The sequence below is a fragment of the Notechis scutatus genome, chromosome 2 (genome assembly GCF_049901735.1).
Source record: "Notechis scutatus isolate UNSWTSFEM ecotype Mainland chromosome 2, rNotScu1.2, whole genome shotgun sequence".
Lineage (NCBI taxonomy): Eukaryota > Metazoa > Chordata > Lepidosauria > Squamata > Elapidae > Notechis > Notechis scutatus.
This window is the reverse complement of record NC_142010.1, coordinates 211,473,195-211,498,629: the sequence shown is the minus strand read 5'-3', so window position 1 is coordinate 211,498,629 and position 25,435 is coordinate 211,473,195. Positions and strand designations below refer to the sequence as shown.

At 35.7% G+C, this 25,435-nt stretch overlaps 1 protein-coding gene across 1 annotated transcript in view; it reads right to left on the bottom strand.

Moving 5' to 3' along the window:
• FBN2 (fibrillin 2) overlaps positions 1-24,673 on the bottom strand; it is a 121,797-nt gene extending 97,124 nt beyond the window's left edge. Inside the window, exons 1-6 of the mRNA XM_087957992.1 lie at positions 24,337-24,673; positions 21,953-22,035; positions 17,414-17,512; positions 15,631-15,726; positions 10,951-11,046; positions 2,334-2,531 (exon numbers count right to left, since the gene is read on the bottom strand). Coding sequence (XP_087814118.1) covers positions 2,334-2,531; positions 10,951-11,046; positions 15,631-15,726; positions 17,414-17,512; positions 21,953-22,035; positions 24,337-24,554 — 790 coding nt within the window. The 5' untranslated portion in view covers positions 24,555-24,673. The remainder of the gene's footprint in view (positions 1-2,333; positions 2,532-10,950; positions 11,047-15,630; positions 15,727-17,413; positions 17,513-21,952; positions 22,036-24,336) is intronic.
• Between the last annotated feature and the right edge of the window lie 762 nt (positions 24,674-25,435).

Here is a 25,435-nt window from a genome sequence, read left to right as displayed (position 1 = left end):
CTATTTCTATAGTTCCTTTTATTAAATCTATTCTGATGTTTTCTCCACTAGCTGAACTCCTTGGCAACACCACTGTAACAATTTATATCTAATATAAGACAGATATCAAATTATTGTCCTATGACAATTAGCCTACCTTTGAAGGTTAACGATTGTTCAGTGCCAAATACAAATAAATTGTGGATTTTTTTGGTTTCTTTAATTCAATTTTATTTTTATTCTTACTTTATTCTTCCTCACTATCTACAGGCTTAGGTTATCTGGGACTGGATCTCAGATTAATTATAATCTGAGTACCAATCTGGTCAACTGCAAAGTATGGCATTCTGTTTCATCAGCTCATGTAATTTCTAAACTAAGTTTTTCCTAAAGTACTCTGGTAGAGAGTATCATGTTTTCCACAACCAGATTATATTAGAGAAACTTTAGGAGTCTGACAAATATAAGATTAGAATATTCAGAGGTGGTATTCACCCAGTTCGAACCAGTTCTGGAGTATCGGTAGAGGAAGTTTTGAGTAGTTCCGAGACAGGCAAATACCACCTCTGGCTGGCCCCGCCCACCCACTGCTTGCCCTATCTGCCAGCTAGCCTCACCCTCCTACTCACCCCGCCCCGCCCAATCACTCCTCGTCTCGCCATTCTGGCATAGCACACTGTGTGCCTCCTAGCTTGCATTGACCACACAGTCTCTGCGGCTTGCCTGCCTTCCCACACAGTGCCTGCGGCCCTGATCTGCCAGCCTGGGTAAGTAAGCCTGCGAGTCTCAGCCTAGTTAGCTGCCCCCCACACCGTCCCTGCCTGCCTTCCCTACTCCCTTCCATGTGGCCGGTAGACCTGCCATGCTTACAGAATTGGTAGTAAGAAAATTTGGATCCCACCACTGAGAATATTGATAAATAGTATACTTCTTAGTTAAATGCAAAATAATTTGTGTAACTGAAAAGAAATGGCATTATTCAGTATTTCAGCAACATGGGCTATTACAGTTTTTAAGAAATGAAATTTAAGAATGTACATCAGGATATATACAAAAGAAAAAAAGAAAAGAAAGCCAAGTCAATAACAGAGAATACAATCCCTGAAAACTATTAGAAAAAGGAAACAATTCACATTTTAATTAAAGATTCAAATTGCATGGAATTATTCTAAATGTGATACCCTGTTATGAAGGAAAATAAAGCTTCCAGCTGTAACTGAAAGATCTAATCAAACTATCCAAAGAAACTCAGAAAAATCTTCTAGCTGGAAATACAGTACAGTCAATATAAAAATATAGGTACTGAAGATTTTATGGTTCTGTTTGTAAGGACAGTTCCCTATAAACAAGCTAGCATAGCGGTCCCCAAATTTTCTGGCTCCATGGACTGGCAGCAGAGGTGGGCAAAGATTTTGTATGTGCAACCTAACCCCACACATACACAAATGAAGCTTTGCACTCTTACCTACCACTTGCATGGCCCATTCCCAATATAAACATTTAATTAAACATAATGTATTAAATAATATATTAAATATATTTAAAAATATATTAAAACATGAAAGGTTTCTCTCAAATATATATTTACTGCAAACAAAATTGCAAAACTAAAGACACTTAGTTTCTTATGTGTATATTTTCCAAAACACTTTTACTTGTTTATGTATGTTTAAGTTTGTTGGGTTTCACTGCCTGAAGCATTTGAGACGTATAACTACATTACACAAATAAGGGGTTATTTTGTTGCTCTCTTCTTCTGTACCTCCACTGACTACTTGGAACTGCTGAAATCAGTAAAGATTCTTAAGAGAACATGAACTAATGCATAGTAATGTTCTATTTCAAACTTATTAAAAATAACACTTTTCTAAGTTCAAAATAGTTGCTCCAGTTTCCAAATTTTAGAAATTCAAAATAGAGTTGAAGCATATCCAAAATGATTGAGATAATCTATTTCAAATGCAAAAAGTTGTTTCAAACTCAAAAACATAGGTAAAACCTGAAATGGATAATTTGCATTTGAAACATTTTGAACATCCCTAATAATTAATACCCAAGAAAACTGTACAACTTTTTAATGTAGAAATTAAACCTGTCTCTTGATTGACAAATGCACAATACAGTTCTTTTGGGTTCATGTTTTCTTTGTAGTATGTCATTCTTTCCCAAAGACATTAATTTCATTGTAACATAATGCAATCTAGTAAGTACTTGATACTTGCACAAATATTTGCTATTTTGAACATACAGTAAACAGTATACAAAAAGGAATAAATATCATCTGTCTTGAATAATTTATTCTAAGATATTTCATAGCAGGGAAACTTTAAAGGTTAGTAAATTACTTTGCCCACCTTGACATGCTCCAGTGCGGATGTTTGGAATGAAACCACGACGACATGGTTGAGGTTGAGCAGGGCACATTTCACAAGGATGGCCCCATGCACGTCCAATAGTTGCACAACAAAGTGTCTTCGTGCAAACAATACCAGCCAGCTGACCTTGACACATCTGGTTGTTGACTTGAATAAAACAAGGGCCTGTTCTATAATCTGGAAATTAAAGGACACAGTTTAATGCACAGGCAGTGTTCCTCCATCCCATCTGTTTAAACACACAGGAATTTTTCAATCTAGTTCTGTTATCCGATGCAATAATCTGTTCCCCATTTATGCTCTTGTCCCAATAAACCACTGATCTCTAAGGTTCAAGGGCATGATTTTTAAAATATTTTTTATAACCACCAAAAATATTAAAACTGAAACTCTAGTCTTAGAGTACCTTGTCTATATTTTAAAATAATGGAAGGATTTAATTAAAATCTCTGCTATACAATATCCTATTGTGAGAGACATACAACTGACAGTATGCCAAATTTCAGATATGTTGCTTTTTTTACTATTTCAATTTACAGAAAACACATGCAAATGTAAACAGATTAAAGATAGTCCAGGTAAAGAAGATATTTGAGAAAATGATCATGTGCAAAAAGTTATCACCTGAGGGGGAAAAATACAGTATAGCCATAATGTTATTCAACTATTTGCAAGACCAGAAATTTAACAAATAAAGGAATATATCTTTACTTGCATAATTAAAGGAGAAAATTTGTTTTACAATTGTAATCAGATTATTTTAACATTCTATCCTGTTCTTGATTTTAAAAGAGTTAATTCAGTTAATAATTTAACTGAAATACATTCTCCTCCATCATTAGATGGAGTCTATATATATTCAAATCAACATGGGTATATTTCCCAGGATGATATCTCCCATGATTAGGTTTACAATAAACTGAAGATCACATTATCAGATTGAGTTATTCAGTCTCAATTTCCTTTTTATGTGGTTATTCATTTTATAGAATTATACCATTTGAATAATCTTCATTTATTTTTGAATGACTAGCTAAGCGTCAAGACTTGTAAAGTTCCATAGAGAGTTCTGGTAAACTGAGGGTATGAATGTGATTTCCTAACATTATTCTCTTTAGCTTTTCATTTGAAAAACACTTTTAATATTATATTGAAATATACATTAAAAAAACCTAATAGATATTAAAGTTTTGTAAATGTAAAATTATGGAAAAAGGCATACATTTTTACAAACGGCCAGTCTTGAATGCACCATAAAATAATACCAAGATTGAACACGTAACCTAAAGCCTTCTCCGGGCAATATGGATTAGAACTTTATGGACTGAATGAGGCAAGTCAATCACATGAAACACCCATAGGCTTTCTTTTCTTCTTCAGGTATTCAGTCCTAATACATGATTAAGGACAGCAATACAAATTATAGCTGGGAACTAGTTAAGACTCTATTTCAAGTATATTAACAATTACTAACTTTTTAACTAGGTATTGCTTTATTTAATGCAGCAGCTCCTGGTAGCACTCTTCGGTTTGTCACAAAACTTAGTCTGCTGGTTATCCCTGGAATCTTTGAATTTAAGGAATATACAGTATATTTTGTCCATATGTAAAATTGATTAGGGGGTTTCCAGTTTGCTAGCCTTCGGCGGCGGCAGGGATTTGCGACCGCGCGATCCCTGCTGCGTTCGCCGCCAAGGTTCCCCCGATCCATTTGGATCTGGGGGATATAGCTGCCCCGTAGAGGCAGCTGAAGATAGGGGGGATCCGGCAAGGGGTTTGGGGGTGTCGCAAACCCCCTCCCCAGCCGGCTAAACTCCCTTTTCCCGAGGCGGAGGAACGGCGGTCAGTAATGGCCGCCACGAAGAAAGCTGCAGCCGGGTAAGCAAGTGCAGGAGGGAGAAAGCTGGAGAAAGTGAAAGGTGCTTTTAACCGGGACAAGACGGGAGAAAGTGATTTGGAACCTTGAAAGCTGTTAAGGATATATTGTTCCTTGTGAGAGTCACAAGCTGCGAATACCCTAAAGGGGAAAGTTTTTTTTTCTTTGTTCTACTCTCCTTCCTAAAGTGACAGCGGGGGAAAAAAAATCTTTTTGGCTGTGACTGGGAAGGGAGAGTGGAAAAAAAAATCAGAGCAAAATTTGAAAATAAGGAGAAGATTGCCTAGAATTGCAAAGAGTTTAAAAACTTCCCAAAAATATATTTGAAAAGGATTTGTGATTACTTTAACCTCAGAAAGAAAAAGTGAAGAAGAAGAAGGTATTTAAAAGAAACAGTCTGTTTGGATTGTTTGGTGATTTTGGAACCTTTGGAAATTATTTCTGATTAAATCATGTAAAATTGATTAGGGGAAAGGAAGGGTTCTGACTGGAATTGTTTGTGTCCATCTGTCAAAATAAACAAACTATAAAGGACAAAAAGCTAGAAGAGCTGAAAAAAGGCTCCTCACAATACTGATAAATTCCAAGAGTCAATATATGCCAAATAAATAAATTAAATAAAAGCACCATTGGCCAAATGTGACACTATTTCCCTGGAGGGATGGAAATCTAGGATTTGAAAGTTGTGGCCTGTCATGAAAAGGCTTTACAATACTATTTGTGACAAGGATCTCAGAACTGTAAATTACAAATATATTATGAATCAGCAAGATGTGTGTGTGTGTGCGCGCGTGCGCGCATTTGTGTGTATATTTCAAAATAAAAGGACATTTCACTCTACTCAACTTGTGCAGTAAGCACTGTCTTTAGTTTTATCATAACGCGTCAGATGTCATCGGATGTCTTTACAGAAGGTAAATAAGGGTGATTGTAGTATTATAAATAATAATTCTGAATATAGATATAGAACTTGAGGAACAAAATTGTTTCAAGTTGCAAGCATTACTTTCTAGAAATTCTAACTTTTATCATTGTCATATAAGGTTAGTTATCTTACTCATTAAACCATGTTCATATACAATTCTTAATTATTTATTATGAAATACAGTTTCCTTCATTTTTTTAAACTATATCTCATTTTGATAAAATATATGTTATGAACAGAAAAGTCAATAAAGGGTACTGAATATCTATACCATTTTAAATTCAGAAATTCCAATTATTTACTTAAAAATTATACACACATATAGTCGATACATGCTCACACTCATTAGGATTTCAAGCATTGGAAAAACAAAATGTTAAAAGAAATATTTCACAACCTTTAATGATTGCTATTGGTGTTTATCGTGGCTTCTTTATAGTAAGATACATAACTGGGTTGAATTATATTGAGTCACAAGCAGCCAATATAAGTAAATGAAAGAAAAGGCTTACTGAAAATAAGCCAAGAAACAACTAAAGAAAAAGCTTTTGAGGGTGACATCCCACTTGTGGAATGTCTTCCCTAAAGAAATGTATCTGGCATCTCTATTACAATCTTTCTGGCACCCATTTAAAACCTTCACTTTCCCAAGCAAATTAAAATGAAAAAAATTCCATTACCTTTTGTATTTTCTCATGATTTAAATGAAATTTATATCTTACAGTAAATTTATATTTATAAGACACCTTTTGTTTAAAAAGAATGTTTCCATTTTGTTCTAGGTTTTATTCTGAAGAAACAGAATGTATGTCTTTTACACCAAGAATAGAGCTAACCACAGCCAACAGTTCAATAACGAATATAAATATTTATATAGGAAAATGTACCTAGGAAAGTCCCCCAAAACTACTTTCTTGTAAATCAATTAAATATATTGTAATTTCAATGATTAGATACTTTTCACCCTTCTGCCTTCATCTGGAAACCAAGATAGCTGAATAAGCAGTCATGCATTATCTGTTGTGGTTCGCCGGCACCTGGTGCAGACGGCAGCGAAGTCAGACAGTGAGGAAGAAAGGGGAACAGTCAGGGAATCTGGAGAGGACTTGGACGAGGTTCCTGCGTCCGATGCAGGGATGGGGCCAGAAGCATCTGGGAGCCTTCAGAGTCTGGCAGCATCAAAGCAGAAGACCCAGGGGAGCCTGTTCCCAGTGCGCGTGTGCGCAGAGCTGCTAGAAGGCGCGAGCAGCTGAAACAGAAAGGGTGACTCGGGAATAAGGCTGGGAGGTGATGGCCCCTCCCGTAAGGGATAAAAGTCAAACCTCAATGATGAAAGCTTTGCAGGAAGTAAAGTAGTTCGATAGATTCCGAGTCTTCCTTGAACCTCTGTGTACTCTGGTTGGTTTTTTCTGGTACTTCGGATGGGTTTCTGTTATAATTAATTTGGATACTTATGTTTTTGGCAGGATTCCACAGCACTGAAAGGTGTGTGCTTATCTTAGGGAACAGTTTACAAATAAGTTCTGGCTGGGAATGAAAGTAATTCCCAGTGTTGCAATAAAATAGGTTTTGCTTTTGAAACAAGTTTGTGTTTAATTATGTTTGACGAAGCCTGGGTCAGAACATTATTATTCTAAGACGCTATTATGAAGGAAAACTACATACTGGTATATTATATATCAGTGATGGCGAGCCTTTTTGTTGTGGTGTGCGGAAAGCGTGCATGCACGCACTAGCGCGTGCCAACACCCACAATGCAATGCGCCCCACCCAGTGCATGTGCATACAATACCCCCACCCCGCCCCCTTACCTGCACTGTGCATGCACTTGCCTCCCAGCTGATTTTTGGGCCGTTTCAGGCTGTTTTTGTCCTCCCAGATGCTCAAGGGAAGCCTCTGCAGCCTCGGGAGGCTGAAAAACGGGCTTTCTGGAAATACCGGAAGTGCCTGTTTTCAGCCTCCGGAGGGCCTCTGGAACCTGGGACAGGCCATTTTCGCCCTCCAGAAGGAAGTCTCTGGTACCTCAGGAGGCTGAAAACGGGCCCATTTTGGCACTACTGGTATTTCCGGAAGGCCCATTTTTTGTCCTCCCGAGGGTGCAGAGGCTTCCCTCGAGCCTCTGGGAGGCCAAAAATGGCCTCAAACGATCCGAAAATCATCTGGGAGGCAAGCGCATGCACAGTGCAGGTAAGTTTGGCTGTGTTCTGAGTGAAACCTTGTTCCAAGGAAACAAACACGAAACAGAGGTAACAGAAAAACCTTTTAATGATTCTTTACAAATTCCGTTCCTTCACATTTAAAAGGCTGTTTCAAACTAATTGTCTCTGATAAGAATGAACCTTGCCAAGGTGGTGCAAGGCTGCCAAGAACACTAGATAAAGTAACTAAGAAATATTTCAAACACAAAGAGTCTCCAAACACCAACCAAGATATTCCGAATGTCCACAAGGCTTGAGTGCAAAATCTTTTTTGCTTCCTGCAAAGAACTCCAGTTTCAAGCAGTCCTGCGTGCACGCCTACTGGGCACAGGTCTCCTGGGGACCTCTTCATCACTGCTGCCAGCCTCCACAATCTCCAAAGGCAGCATTCCACTCCCTGATGGTCTTGGCCCCATCCCTGCCTCACACGCAGGCCCCTCATCTGAGTCCTCGTTCTCCAAGACCTCAGCCAACCTGCTGCCAGCAAACCATAACAGGCTGGCATGCCCACACAAATGGCTCTGCATGCCACCTGTTGCACACATGCCATAGGTTCACCATCACAGTTATATATTAAGTAAAATATTTCATTCCAATTATCTTATAAAATACTTAAGTTTGATACTTAAATATAACATATAAATGTTGCTATGATAAATTATTTAAATGTACAATTCTGAATAGAGATATTAAGAAGCAGAGCATCTTGTATAATATACAAAATTATACTGTACACATTGTAATGTACATTACTGAATAATAATATAGTTAAGTTACCAGCATAGTTTTACTGCCTGTTTAGCACCTAGTTTCACTGTTTTATGCAATCTAACTCAGTGGCCTCCAGCCTTTTGGACACCAGGGACCAATTCCATGGAGGGCAGTTTTTGCACAGACCAAGGTGTGTGGTTTTGTGAAGTGCCTGGATCCTGCCCATGAGTGAATGGGGGCTTCACTCTCTTGTGCAGCCTGGTTCCTGGGCCAGCGTGGACTGGTGCGTCCACGGCCCCAGGGTAGGGGACCCCTGATATAAAACATACATCTTTCTTTAGGAAAATGCACAAATTATTGTTGAAGTTTATTACCAGATATACCATTCTTCTTTGCAACTTAGTAAGCCTGTAAGCCTAAATCAAAGGTATGCTGGTTGTAAGGAATTAAAGTGAAGAAAAAAAATCTCTTCTGCCATCATGTAAAACAATTTTCCTTTGTTTAACCCCAAAGATATATCAATGTAGGATTCTGCTAGCATAAATATGAGCCTCCCAATCTTCTGTCGACTCTACAGTAACATGATTGGAACGAATATAGCTGGGGTTTTCTTCGGTTTGGTCTAGCATGGTGTAGCATTTTTAACACTGAATATGGAAACGAGGACCAACCATTGCCATGACTGACTTTAAGAAACCTCTCAAACTTCTAGAATACCATGCAGCCTCCTTTTTTTCTACTTGAACTATGCCCCCCCCCCCAAATAACTTTGCTTAGAGTACAATAAAGCTTCATTTAGCCTCCTGTTGGCTTAACCAGCCCCAGGACAGGCTAGAACAAGGCAATGAAAGGAAGGAAAAGCTTATTAATGACTGTATAATTTCTCAAAAATATGTTCAGAAGTATGTCATAATTGTTTGTTACAACACTGAACCAAAAGGAATTGTTGGAATGCATATACGGGTAAATAAACTGGGGAAAGATAATCAAGAAAGATGCTACCAGGTCTAATGTTTGGCCTTTTACAGTCAAGGTTTCTATTAATTACAGGTAGTCCTAGACTTACAAGTTTGTTTAGTGACTGTTCAAAGTTACAACAGCACTGAAAAAGTGACTTATTACAATTTTTCACCCTTACAAAAATTGCAGGATCCATACAGTCGTGTGATAAAAATTCAGTTGTCAATTGACTCATATTTATGATGGCTGCAGTGTCCCAGGTTCATGTGATCACCTTTTGTGACCTTCTGACAAGTAAAGTCAATGGGGAAGCCAGATTCACTTATCAACCATGTTACTAACTTAACAGTTGTAGTGATTTACTTAATATCTATGGCAAGAAAGTAGTAAAATGAGACAAAATTCACTTAACAAATGTCTCACTTAGCAACATAAATTTTGGGTTCAATTGTGGTTGTAAGTTGAGAACTACCTATGTTTAGATGAGAAAAAAATAGTTACAAAATTTGAAGACAACACAATATTGGGTGGGATAACAAAGATGGTAGAAGTAGAATTCATAACAAATTTTGAATAGACATAGACTGAAAATAGTACAACGAGATTTGGCAGCCAACTCTACAAAATTATCCATGTAAGTAACCGAAATCAAATAATAAGTCTAGAACAGGTAACAGTTAGCTTTACAAAATTTTTAAAGATCTCTGAACAATAATTAATTATAAAATAGTATAAATCAACAGTGCAAAAAAAGACAAATGCTGTTTTTGTTATATTCAAAGAATTCTAATTTTGCATCTACTTTATTCTGCATTGATAATACTCCACATTAAAAAATCAGTTTGAACACCATATTATTAAGGAAGATTCATACAAACTCAAACTATTTCAGAGAATGGGAATAGAAACCATCAGGAGACCAAATATTAAATTCTATTAGGATGGACTAGGAATATTTATGGTGCATGATACACTATTCAAGGAATGTCACTAAAAGTTAAGACCTCTTCTTTATTATCCTGGAGTATAGTATGTGAAATAACAGACTTAACTTAGAAAAGCAGATTTCATTTGAACAGGATGAAAGATTTTCTAGTAGGAAGAGAAATTCAGCACTGGAATCAATTATACAAAAATTGAGTTGTGCTCCACCGAAAGATATATTCAAGCATAAGTGGTCATTAGTCAAGTATTCTTTAGTTTGGACTGCTGCAGGGGACACAATACACTGAACCATAAACTAACCAAGCATGAAGACTTCTAATTCAGTTATATCTTTACTAATATAAGCAGTCCTCAAGGCCACAATTTCTGTAGCTAAGCAAAATATTTGTTAAGTGAATTTTGCTCCATTTAACAACCTTTCTTGCTACACTTGTTAAGTGAATCACTGCAGTTGCTAAGTCAGTAATACATTTATTAAGTGAATTGGCTTCCCTATTGACTTTGCTTATCAGAAGTTTGCAAAAAGTGATCACATGACGGACACTGCAACCATCATAAATACATACCATAAATACATTACTAAATGCCCAAATTTTGATCACATGACAAGGATCCTGCAATGGTCATTAGTGTGAAAAATGGTCATAATTCACTTTTTTCAGTGTCATTTTAACTTCAGTCACTAAATGAACCATTATAAGTCGAAGATTACCTGTACTGATTCATTCTCAATGCTCAGATTATTGTACAACTCTCTATTTTATATTGAGATGCAGAAATGCAGGGATCTGCTATCTGCCTGTTCTTGTAAAAAAAATCTTAAATTCCCAACTGGAATAATATCAACATCGTACTATGAACTGCTATTCTAACTGCTTGCAAATAGAAGTGATATTCCACATACTTCTTATTTAGCACTACAGCACTTAATGGAAAACATTCAGATTTGGGATACACTTCATTTTGTTTTGTAGTTCTTACCTCTTTCACATTGAGGGCCTGTGAATCCATATACACATGCACAACGATTGGGCCCGATGCAGCGACCTCCATTCTGGCATCCGTGTTCACAGACAGCTGTGTTTTGAATAAAAATATTATATGTATATAATAAAGTGAAAATAGTCATTTGAGGACTATTAAAAAACTGGATATTCATAATAATCAGTGTTCCTAAAGGAGAAGCCTTAAAAGAAAATGCATTAGGAAAATGTGCCTATATTAATTAATTATTACAATTTTAAGCCTGGGACATGGCTTAACTTGGGACAAGTCTTTAATTCTTGAACATTATCAGATTGAGAGCCATCTAGGTCTCTGCCCTGTTGTCATTCCAGAGGAAAGGTACTGCAACAGAAAAGGCATAGTTCATGGATCCCACTAGATGACACAGCTTCATTGATGAGTCCAAAATATGCTACGATACCTGGTACTTGCCCTCAACTCAAACAAGTGTCATTTGCAGTAGGTGCTGACAAGACATAATTGAAAATGTAAATGGATTTTGGAGGAACACCTAAATTAAGGTTCTTCCTCATGATCATGTTAAAATGACTGGTAGATGTTGTCCCTACACTTTTAATGAGAGACAAATTAAAGAAAAAGCAATTGGTGGATTGCCCCAGCTTTCTCTTCACTCATACTAAGCATAACTTCCTGCTCTCATGAACCTGAAGGATGGGTGGGTGGAAGTCAGTTGCTTTATTGACAAGTTTAGTTATATAAATTGTGTCTAAAGCTTTCGGAGAAAAAAGGTCATACAAATATCAAAATACAGTTTCACTGAAAATCATATTCAAATATATCACTTTTTAAATATAACATATAGAAATTACATGTGCCAAGTACGATCTGAAAGAATTTTCTGTAATAATGGATTTCGAACATCTGTCTGAAGTAAGAATTTCTACCATACAACGATTAAAGCACCATTTGTTATGCTTTCTATATTCCCTAAGATTTCTGACCTGGCCTCTAAGAAAACAAGCATTTATATTCAGCAGAACCCATTCCCTTCTCTTGCAGATCTAGACATCTCAGGGGACATGACATTTGTTTGCAGTGCCACAGAGTCTGGGAAAAGAAGGGAAAAAAGCATACATCCAGATAGTTAGAAGAGACAAGTAATACTCAAAGTGAGGAAACTAAGGAAAATATTGTGTTGAAAAGATCAAAATGTGAAAAAAGCAACATAATTCATCTACAGAGTTGAAAAAATAATGGCAATAGCTTAAAGGCTTTTCTATCATATGCTTTGAGACTACAAAACTTTGAGATTATGTATCTCATCTATAAAAAAAAGTGCTTGTAAAAAGAGAATGAAAAATTATACTGTCCCTATTATACTTGGATGGCATATTTTATTTTGTATGTTTTTGTATCAGGGTGATTGCATTATTATAATGCTTCTTTTGTTTAACTGGTTATCTACTAATAAAATATATTTTATTGCTTACTGTATTATTATTGTGTTAGTATTTTTATATTTACTCTTCTATAACACACTAATCAGCCTGAAAAACTCTTGTCATGAATGGATAAAAATATAATAAATACATTTCTTCTCTTACTGGCATAATGTAAGTCATTAGTAATAAAATCTTCCAAAGCGGGGGTGAGTAAAACTAATGAATATACAGAAGTCTAAAAACATAGACTTATAAACAGTTCTAAGTATATGCAGAAACCAGTGTTAAAATGGTCAACACATTTTCGTTCACAGACATACTGTGGTCTGGGTAATTGTGTGAATTGAACAGGCATCAGCTTTTTTTCCAAGTGTGTATATGTTAGCTCATTTAAACTTGAATAACAGAACTTGACAAATTTGTATTACTTCTATAGTAGACATATGTTGCATTCTAAGAGATTTTGAAAAAAGGCAATACTTGCCTCTAAATTCAAAATTAATCCTTCATTGCAGTATGCACAATTGCTCTACAAGTCTACAAAGTCTACAAAGTATGAAAAAATGATGCATACATAATAGTTGTATTTCACTGTTACAAAACAGATACATTTAGAACAAGTTTATAATTTCCTTAAGAAAAAGCTAAAGGTTATTTGAGTATTTTAGGCAATTTTCCCAAATAAAGTCTCAAACAGCATATGATCAGCTACTGAAAGCATTCATTCTCTTGTTCCCAAAAAACAGATGAGGAGAAAGAGAAGAAAAAAAAAACATTTAAGCATGGAAAAAAGAGTCCAGAAACAATGTAGCAGAACTATTATATTTCAAGTAAAAACACAAATGTACCCAAAATTTTCCTTACTTTATTAGATTTCATTAAATGAATTATTGCTCTTCAGCAATTACTAATTACTATACAATTAATTTTATATGTAGTAGAACAGTGAACTATTACAGCACAATTTATGTAACAAATGAATATATTGACATAATCTAAAGATTATCTCTCCAAATACTTGTGAACTAAAATTTGATGACTCCAAATGGGACTTGCCACAAAAAGTTAGTGTAATTTTATCCTGATCTCATTTTAATCACCCATGCCCTTCTCCGGGAAAATTTTACAGATAAACAATGTTGATTCTTCACTGAATTCTCTTCCCTTAAACAATCTCCTTGGATTCCACAAAGCCCCTAAGAGCTGGCTCTGCTCCCAGGCCTAGGTTAATGTGTTCCTTAATGCATATATGAGGCCTTTGTTGCATTGTATGGTTTATTATTCTGGTTGATTTAGGCTGTGTTTTTATGCATGTTTTTAATATTGTGTTTTTTAGAATTCTGTAAACTGTCATGCCTAATGGTGTAGAAGGTCACAATCAATTTGGTAAATTAAATTAATGATAATTCACAAACTTGTTAAGACCATATTTGTGCAATTTTGGTACATTTTTCATTTAAAAAATGGTGCTCCAACTCAAAAGATCAAAAATAGATATAATAGTAGGAAACTGAATGTAATGAAATGATGCACGGTTTAATCAGAACCAAGGAACCGAGAAACAAAGCATGAAACAGCTAAAATAAAAGAAGTGGGAATACAAATATTATGCCTAGGAAAAGAAAGAAGTCTGAAAAAAGAACAGATATAAATACATGATACAGGATCTTCTGAGACAAGCAATAGATAATTGTATTTTGCTTACATCTTATATTTCTACTCTTATAAATAAGGAATAAATAACAATGAGCCATTAATTGGTATTTTTTTCAGAAACAAAATCAACCCTTTGATTTTAAAAAAAACCCAGCTCCATCCCCTAGTCTTCCTCTTATGCTCCATCATTTCTACAATGCTTTTCAATGTTTGTACAGAGATTATTTGCCACTATTATCAGAACCTGCAAATTATTGCTTCATAACTTTAACTTGCTCTTAAAATGTGGGTTGGGAATCTGGTCTAAGGGCATTTAATGACTGATCAAGAACCTAAAAGTAAACATTGAATTTATAATATAAAGAGGGAGTATAGGACTTTGAAGTCATGTTCTATTTATTGAAGTAATATCCAACCATGGCTTGGCATTATCTTAGAATATATCTTATAGGTCCTGCTTACCAACAATGTTATGGGAAAGAAGATTCTAAATGTTCTAGAATAGATACCTTAAGTTGCTTTGCTCTACACAATCAACTAAGCAAATACTTTAAAAAATATTGTACATTCTACGAAATTAATTGCTAACAGATTAATTGCTAACAGCTCCTATACAAGTTTTTGGAAACTTTTAAATTTTATATCCTTTCTGAGAAAAAAATGCCTTTTGTTATTTCATTAGTTATCAATTACTAGCTGTTTCAGAGACTGAGCTATAAATTCAGTAAATGAAGAAACACTCCAATTTCCTTGTGCTTCCTTAAGTCAGTTTCTCATTTGCAGCAGGCTGTAATTTATGAAATGTAAAGTTTTCAGACTTCCATTCTTCAAGCATTAGACTCATCAGCAGTGCATGTAGATATTGTAGTCATTCCCATTTCACTATACAGGTAGGTAGACATTAAATGAAGATTACATGTACACTACAAGTGCCATAAGTTTAACATTTGGGGCATTTTAATGCAAGTCACATGCCAAATTTTCCCCAAAGGAAAAGCCTGTTATGTAGACTTTACAGTGCCATACTAACAAAACAAAACCATCAGGGCTTATTTCTTAAATCACTTTTCTGAAAAATACCAGAATATGAACTTGACTATAAGTATGGCTGTAGTATTTGAAATGAATAGCAGAAATTCAGATGAAATATATACATAAAACACAAAATATTTAACAATGTCATTGTTTTTCCATATAAACTAAAAAGTTTGCTTAATTAAGGACTCCTTGAAATGTAAAACTTCATTCAAAATGTTCCTGCTTACTGTCAGTACTTTACTTCACAATTCTAATGGTGCTTAAACAAACTAATACTATTACTGCTTCTTATAAAAACATCTCTGTATTTTTATAATAATTACATCTCTCTGTGAGAAATATGTCTTCCCTGTAACTACCCTATCTACATAATATATGTTTTGTTCATGACTATCCATTGAACCTAATAGGTGAAAAATGCACTGAATTCACAATTCCCATATCCAGATGCAATAGCAACCATTCAAAAATATCAGAAGACTATGTAACACCTATACTTTATGCTACATTCATGACAGGAATCGTTCAAATAAATCACAACTGCCAAATGTCTACTTACGTTGCCCACAGTAACTGCCAATATATCCTTTTTGACACTGGCATTGGTCATCTAGACAGGTACCACCATTCAGACATCTGATGTTACACTGTTGTACTACAGAAAAATGCAGACAATTAGTTATGCATTAAATTGTCATTTTATATTAGGTAGCAAAAAAAGACACAAATATTGAGAAATAATGCAAAAATGTAGACATAATAAATCATTAAAATACATAATGTAAAATATATAACATATGTTAGCATTTTGTGACCTAATATTTCAATTTAAACTGATTTAAGGTTCTAGTATAAGTGGCTCATTGTCATTAAAGCACCAGGCTAGAAATCAGGACACAGTTTCAGTCTTGTTTTAGCCATGAAAACCTACTGACTTTGGGCCAGTCACCTCATAGGGTTGATGTTGTGGGAGAAATAGGAGGAAGAAGGAGTATTATCTATGTTCTCTGCCTTGAGTTATTTATAAAAACAATAGAGGCAGGATGTAAATAAATAAATGCTTCTTTATAAAATGCTACTATACATATAATTTTGAGGACTATTTATTCAGATTTTTTGTGCAGTTTTCCATTAATGTCTCTTCCTTGGTACACATACATTTGTCCTTAACACATGCTTCATCTATTTCTTTGCTTCTCAAATGCCATTTTAATATTTCATTTCTTTGCCAAAATAATACTAGAGTATCTGAATTCTGCATTAATAAACTTAATCTAACTATAATCTTTCTTCTGTATTTAGAATGTGGTTTCCTCCACGAATTCCTTTTACTACTTTATCTTGATCTATAATCATCTCTAATTGGTATTAATGCTTTGAAGCTTTTTTATTTTATTACATTCATTTTATTTTAAAACTTATCATTCTGATTTCAATTAATTTCCACTTTGTTTTATTAACTTCACTCCAACATACACCCAACATATTATTGCTATTTTAAGCATGCAAGTTACGTATTTTAGTTGTTTACCACATAACACAGTTGATATCTTCTTTTTCAATCAAAAAAACAATGTGGCTCATAAAAATTATAAACCACTATAAAAATGCAGTAAAACAATGGGATATTTTAAATGATCACAAGCAAAAATGAATGGGGTCAAAACAACAGGAAGGAAAACTATGTGGATGCTTTACTTCACTTTGCTTTAAGAAGGGAGAAGGGGATATAGTCCATGAGATAACTTCAAAGGGGTGCTTCATACAAGCTATCAAAACAAAATATGTGTTTGAAACTTTGCACAGCCCTACTATTTAGATAGTTAAACATAGGAAAAAGTCAACATCTTGCTTGCCATGGTTCTTAGGAAGAAACTAGGTAATCAGTGAAATTAGAATTAGAATCAGACCATGTTCATCCATATTTACATACTGTAAAACAGACTGTTCACTTCTGACTTAGTGAATCCACAGTTGTTTCTCAATCATGGTTTAGTGATTACTGTGTAGCACAAACATAGCTATTTAAAATGTTCAATAAATTAACAGTGTATCCTGACTCAGCATGATCTGTGAACAAATCCAAATAATGTGTTACGCTTTTTGTGCTTTTAGGTATGGGTAACCAATGTGCAAGTTTAGCCCTTCTTCCAATAGGGTTGCCAACAGAAGAGATACAACTGAAGGGTAGGAAAACTGTGGACACATACCAGAAGTTTCAAAAGACGGTAACTGGATTGACTATCTATTTTTAAAGAGAACAGATGAAATCCTTCTAACCTTAAACAGCAAATACCTTTATTACGTATAATAAAATGAAAAGGATGCTATTTAAGCCTTACTAGATTTTGGTCCACAGCTTGGCAATATTTGTCCATTGGAGCAAGTACACATATTAGGACGAGAACAAAATCCATCACCACAACTATTTCTACAAATTGCTGTGGAAAAAGTAATATATTACAAGACTTGCAATCATACATTATTAAACAAATAGTAAAACATATGTTTAAAAGTTTCAAAACTATAGAATATAGGCATTTTCCTATATATTTATATTAGGAATTTTTATTATTTTTATTGCTCCAACAAACAGAATGAAAACAATAATCTTCATTCAATATCTTTACAATGTTCAATGTGGGACAAAGCACACAAAATTCTACTCCATGCAAATTATATATGGCTAATACAAAGTCACTATAGAAATCAAAATCATCCAGATCATCTATATAGATAAAAATAGGTATCAAGTTTTTACTGTCAAAGTAATTTGGGAGTGAGAAATATGGGGATCAGTAGGACAAGAATGTCTACAAATAAGCCTACCCTAAGCTGCTACTGTAATCAATGCTAGGCAATGGAAGTTTTCCACCTTCAGGATAAAAAGATTTCTATCAGAAGTGGGATATGAAAGGGGAAGTCAACTGCAATTAGTTCCCATTTATCTGAATTCTAATTCTATTTCTCCACACAAGCTCATGATTGCTAATTGGATAGATTTATTGATAGATTCTTGCAGATTTATTGATAGATAGTTTAGCATCACATCTGTATTAGCCTTGCAGGACTAAACTACTGCTTTCCAGCTGATGATATCCTTAAAAAAAAACAATCTTCAGTAATGTTATTTTCCTAACCAAAGCATGTATTTTGGAGATATGCTAGGTTTAGACATTGTTTCAATGCACTAATTGCAAATGCATTTCTAGTTTCATTTCAGAGAACAATATCTTTTTCTTGGTTAACAGGTTACAGTTACAAAAATACTAAAATGAGATTTTAATTCTGCTTTAACTGTACCTTTGCAAACTATGAATTACCAGAGCTAAGGTGATACATCAGTGAATACTATAGATACATCCTTTCTTTCACAGTTGATTTCTTTACTTTTTCAAAAGAAGTTTATTAGTTCAAAGAGGTTTATTTCAAGATACCCCATGCCAGAAATATTTTAATTAAATGCTAGACAATGAGAGTCACATTAAGCAGAGTAATGACATCAAACAAGTTGACAAGCCTGGTATTTTGGTGGAAAGAAATTATGGACATTTGTGGAAAGGCTGTGCTTCAAATCTATCTTGAGAGCCAGGCTGATGTAGTAGTTAAAATGCCAGGTTAGAAACCAGCAGACCATGAGTTCTAGTTCCTGCTTATAGGCAAAGTCAGTTGGGTGACCTTAGGCCAGTCACTCTCTCTCAGCCTTAGGAAGAAGGCAATGGCAAACCACATTTAAAAAAAGTTTAATCCAGATAGTTGCCAAACTACTGATTTGAATGCACATAGGAAAAAAAATCATAAAATTAACTTTTGTTGTTGTGATGGTTCTATGCTAAAAAACATACACCCAATTTCTGATGAGGCAGAGCTTCCAAAAAGAAAAAAAATTTAGAATACATATTGCAATCCCTTGTGTAAAAAAATACATTAGCTTCAATTGAGAAATTATAATTTAATATTAAAAACATAAGGAAAACATAACAAGAAATATATTGTGTAAACATATCCAATATGTATATAATTAACTGATGACCTTTATAAACACTATTTTATCTATATTCCATTATCTATAGATGAATTGTTCATCATGGATCACAAAATATGCTGTGCTTCCTTGTTGTTTGCAAACTGTTATCAAATGGTATTTTGATATGTGCGGTTATATAACTGCTTTGAAATCTTGAGATAAATCTCAATTTATCATCTCTAATATTTGGAATATTATTTAATATCATTACAAGTATTTATTTATGAGCACAATTAGAACCAAAATTTTAGTCACTAAATGGTGTAGTCATTAAACAAGTATCATGTGATCAGGCTCAACTTTATGACTACTTTTACCACAGTTGCTAAATGAATAACATACTTGTGAAGTGATTCATATGGTCTGGCTTCGCCAATTGACTTTGATTGTCATAAGCTGACAGAGAAAGTCACAAATCGAGAACACATTACCACAAGATGCTGCAACAGTCATAAATGTGAGTTGGCTGCCAAGTGCTCTAATCGTGATAACGTAATTGCAAGAGAGATACAACAGAAAACTTTTTTAAAAGTCATTTTTCTAGTCCATCTTTGAACCTTTGTTAAATGAACAATCTTCTGTAAGCGTAACCTATAATCTTAAAAAACTGATTCATATTTAATATTAAGATCAGAAGAGTACTATGTTAAACAAAAACAGTGAAACATAAGAGGTAGGCCAGAATGATATCAATTTCTTTCTGTAATAGTTGCCTAACTGCATGGAATATCAAAATGTGAGATATAATAAATTAGCATGATTATGCCTACAAAAGGTATAATCCCAGAGTTTCTCAAGAGTTGTTGGAAATATATACACTGAGAATCATTATTGCATCTTGGTGAAAGAAATGACTGGCTGGGAAGATCAAAGTTATAATCCACCCTCCTTGATTTATTTGAGGCCATGTTTTATCCCTCTGTCCAACTAATCTCACAAGATTGATCTTTCAAAGATAAAAATAGAGGACTAAATGCAATGAGCTTCTGGAAAAAAAGGTGAACTCTATATATTGTATTTATTTATCTATCACATTAAAAGTGCCCATCTCCCTCACAGAGGGACTCTGGGCAGTGTCAGAGGGATTCTGAGCAAAAATGAATGAATGATTTGAATCTGTTTCTGTACCTGGAATATAATGTTCACAGGATAACCATCAGGTTCAATCTCCCTCATTTTTCTATTTTTCTATTTTTAACCAGGGGGCTCCAATGCATCCTTTATCTCAACTCTGGGTAACATAAGTATTGTTAGAAAACAGCTCTGGATAATTGGTGTTCAACACTTCTGAACATCTATGGACGTTCTCAGTCATCCAGGTCATGGTTGTCCCAAAGGTGCTTTTTAAAGAGGCAACTGGACTTTCTTTGTTTTTTCCTTGAAGACGTTTCAATTATCATCTAAGGAGGTTCTTGGATGAGAATTGAAATGTCTTCAAGGAAAAAACAAAGGAAGTCCAGTTGCCTCTTGGAGAAGCTCCTTTGGAACATTTTCTTTAAAGCATACCCTGAAGGGGAGAGAGAAGCTAAAATGGGTTGGTAGGATGCAAACTGATGAACATAACTTAAGATGGAGAGTACTTTTAGTAGATTAGAGGCTGTTATGTGGCATTGCACTGGACTGTATGTTTTTTCTTTCGTGGTGATGGATCTCTTTTATTGATTGACATTGTAAGATTCTTTGAGACTTATGCATCATGTGTGATTGTCAGCTATTTGATTTAGGGTAATATTAGGATTGTGCTAGTATATGAGCTTAGTATTTGCTTCATGAATTGTTATTATATTGTGAGAAATAACTGGTAGGCCTCTCTGATAACCACAACAACAATGAACCATAAAAGCAGGTTAATTATATAATATGTTAATTGGGTAGCACACCAATAGCCTTTGGGATTTTTATTTCTCAATCAGAAACTAGCACCATATAAAGAAGACTAATCCCCTCAAATTCTACATTTCTGAAAATTCACCTTTGTGTACCTATCTACACATGGAGGTGAAAAGTTTTACTGGAACCAAGGGAATCTTTGATTTTAATCATCATATAATTGAGAAGAGTAAAGGTCAAGTCTGTGGGAAAAACTTTCCCCACCCATGCAGTGGCCTTGATCTAAGTCAATCCATTGTGTTTAATTTTTTTTTAAAAGGAGAGCAACAATATTCTCATAATTTAATATACTCCATTGTTTACCCCTCAGGCATAAGTTCTATTGTATTTAATAAGAATTACTATAAATAAACATACATAGGATTTAACTGCTGTTAATATTCAATTTACCACAAAATAGATATAATTTATATATCATCTATAGATAGTAGATAAATAGAAAAAACAGAAGAGATCAAAAATATTCTGTCCAGTTTTTGTCTAATACTTACCATTTTTCAAATGTTCTAGAACTGAAAGCTGATCTCAGCCACAGATTATAGAGGTCTAGCTTGGTGAATCCCAGGCATAGTACAACTAAATTCCATTTTGCCAAGACAAAAGTCACATTTCGCAGGACAAAAATAACATTGGCCAAACAAGACTGTTAATCTATTAAAATACACTTATCACATCTAATCTAAATCTATTATAACTTAAGTACAACAAAAATATAAATATCCTAAACAATTCATATCATTTATGTACTATATTATTTATGAATTTAAAAAATGAATTTTTATCAAATTATTTTTGAACTTTAGTATATATTGTCAGTTCTTTTGTTTTAAAAATGGTCAAGCAATTGCTATTTCTTAAATTCAAAGTTGAAGCCTAAATTTAGCAATTCATCTACTGTAGTGTAAATTCATATTTTTGTTTAAATGTAAGTATCTACTAAAAATGAATATTCCAGAAGACTTACGAACAATACACTGATTCCCCCCAGGGAGTGTTTTCCATCCAGGGCAACAGTAGGAATGGAATCTGGAGCCACACACATTTGGTCTGTTGCATGCAAACAAATACATACACAAAAACACAGGTCATTTGGAACAGCCATTCAAATATTTGCTCCACAGAATAAAAAAATTATTGGCTATAGCAATGACAGACAAATTCAGATAGGTTTTATATTTCTAAAAAAAGATTCCTAGAAATCCTTTTAAAAATTAATAACCTGCTTCTTAGCAAAAAAGGGGGAGATGAACAATAAGTTTTCCATTTTAAACCATTCTGTGAATAGTGAACAATGATCAAATTCATGCTTACTTTATTTTTATTAAGAGTGAAACATCAAAGACGTCTGACACAACATTTCTATCTTAAGAGGAAGAATTACAGTGTCTATCAAACTGGTATGCAAGTAAGCCATTACAAAGACTTTAAATGGAAAGGATTTGTCACATAGTTTACATATTGGCACTTTTCAGTTTCTCTCCTTAAATTTGAAAAAGCATGTATCTTTATCAGGTTTTAACTGAAATGATTCTTCAACTTTACTATACCAAAACCCTTTAAAACTTGATAATGTCTGCTACATTTGGTACTCTTGTTGGTATAATATTACCAACTGGCTCTTAGAAAAGTAACTGATGATGTTACCTATTTTGGGTAATGAAACATCTGCAAGAAAACAACTAAGCTCAGAAAGAATCAAGGATCCCTCAGTTGTTTTTTGTTTTAGACCCTTAAGACACATGAAAACTTTCCAAGAAGGACCAAAATTAAAATTAAAAAGGAATAACAATTATAAATATGGGAAAGGACATGTTGCAGTGTCCAAAAGGAAAACTGAGATACCTTCCAAGTATTTAGACTAAAAGTTTTAACGGGAACATGTTAAGATATGATGCATTTTACTGAGAAAACAAGTTAAAGAAGTGGTTGTTGTAACACAATTAAAATGAACACAAACAAAGGAAATTATATGTGGAACTTCCAATTTAAACTTGTGAGCAAGCTTTCTACTTAAGTACTTTTAAAATAAGGAATTGTGCTTATCGTATGCAATTCTATGGAACAGTGAAATAAGAAAGAGAAAAATATTTTTAATACTGTAAGATTCTGTCATGAAATCACACAAATACTGAGTGAAGTATTGCCAATGTTATGGTAATACTTCAAACCATTAACTATTTAAAATCAAAGTACAATCCAATTTTGGACATACAGATTTGTTAGAGAAGCAAGGTGGAAGTGTGTTTTAAACAATGTGGTTTTGCCCTAGAATTGATGCCACCTACGGAATTGCTTGGACACAGGTTGCTGAGGTAGTTTAGGTACATAGACATTCCTGTATCATGTAGGCCTAGCCATGATCTTGAGAAGGTTAATAATGAAATCAAAGAAAGACAATGGGTTTATAAGTAAAAACATAATTTGGCAGAAATGTGACATCAAGACAGGCTTATGGACTGTAAGTCTGTAACTACTAGTAGATTTCCAGACTACTTTAGTCTTTAAGGACACAGAATAAAATAGTATGCTGTGCCTTTAAAGACTACAATCTTGAAATGGCATTTTAGCCAATGAGGATATACCTGAAACACAGACTTGGTCAATGGCCAACAGGCTTACATGGCTAAAGAATGAAGATGGTCATTGTATTTCAAGCAGGTGAATTACCTGCCTAAAGCTATGGAAAATTAAAGAAAAGTTTTAGAAAAGTGGAAATAGATGAAGGCCATAATGATTATGGACAAAGTGTCTGTCTATATTACAACCTATGTCACAATGAGTTTAAGGAGGAACAAAATTAATTCCTGTACTATTGGTATTGGGGAATAATGCTTAAAGGTGGAAGATGGCTAGTTACAGAAGCAGAAAAACAACATCATTTCATCAGTGAGTTACCTTCAGATATTAAGGCCTGTATAGTTCATATCTAAACTTGAAAGATGTGATCAACTACATAATTACTGTTGTATAATTATATACACGTGGCCTATTTTTCCCCAAACAGCAGCTGAGGAAGAAAACCTGTGGCTGAATTGTACCACTTCAGACAACCCTTTCAGAGATGGAGGGTCACATTAAGTGGAAGGGGGAGAACAGAGCCAAGAAATTCCTGCACATAGCAGCAGAGCCAAGAAGGGTAGGTAGACTACAGTCCTAGTCCCCTCCTTTTCTTTGATCAGGGATTGAATCGATTTAATCCCTGGGAAGGCACATTTCAGCATGCCACCCCCTACCTGCCGTCTGTAGTGATCCCATCCAAGCGCAGGTTTATGCTACCTTCCACTGCTGTCTGCAGGAAACAGGCCTACCTGTGGCGGACGTGGGTGCGAGCAAAAGTTGCTTTCCTACCCCCTGAGCATGTCCTGCTGGCCTCTCCTGCGGACGCGGTTGGCGGCGGCTGGCGCTGTGCCTCCTTCCAGACTCCCCAAGATAGAGTAGCGGCTAGTATCCGCACCCTCCGCCGGACGACCCTGCCGCTGCTGCCCAGCGGATCCATGCGCCCAGAGCGCCACACACCCCAGCCAAAGGAAATACGGCTGCAGGCAAAGCGCCCGCCGTCTCCCCATCGCGGACGGCAGGAATTCCTGAGGTGTCGGCACCGAGTCCGACTTGTTCCTAGGGGAGCGCCCGCTGCTGCTCCTCGCTCGCCCGCTGCCCTCCTCTCGGCAAGGCGAGCGTCGCTCCTGCTGCTGGCCCTCCGCCCCCTCAGCGAGACGCCTTGCGGGTCGCGGCGGTCAAGGGGACTGCTGCTCGCCTTCCACGATGCATCTTCCTCACACACCCCCTTCCCCCCGAGCCACTGGAAAGCGCGCAAATTTCACCACCCACCCACCCCCCAAAAAAGTTGGTCAGAGCAACAAGTGAGGCTTCCAGTTTCTTTCGAGGGGACGGGGGGGGGGAGGAAAAGGGAGGAGGGCGGGAAACGTTTTCTGAACCAGTCTTTTTAACTGAAAAGAATCCTCAGTGAGCAAAACTACTCTTTGCAAAGAAAAAAATTAAAGAGAATTGTCCACTTCAAAAATAAAACATTAAAGTTACTAATAACCACAGCGGACACGAGCCAATTTCACCCGGACGAACCCAGGGACAAAAAAACAAACAAACAAAAAAAAGCAGGAACTTCTTGCTACGCCGCTGCCGCCCGAGGAGCGAGGAAAGGCGGCGATCCGGTGTACGGAAAGAAGAATGAGGGGAGGAGGAAAGCGCGGCTCGGCGAGGGAGGAAAGAAAGGGCAAGGGGGAGGCGATTGCCTGCCTGTCAGTGGGGAGCAGCGGCGGCGCGCCAAACACGTGGGAAAGGAGCCCACTGGAGGCGGGAAGAAGGCTGCGCCAAGGGGGCGCCGAGAGTCGAGTGGGGGCGGAGGATGGAAAAGGAAAGCCCGCGCGGCGCTGGTAATCGGCTGAAGGAGTGGGGGGAAAGTTTTGGAAACCGGGATGCGAGAGAAGGA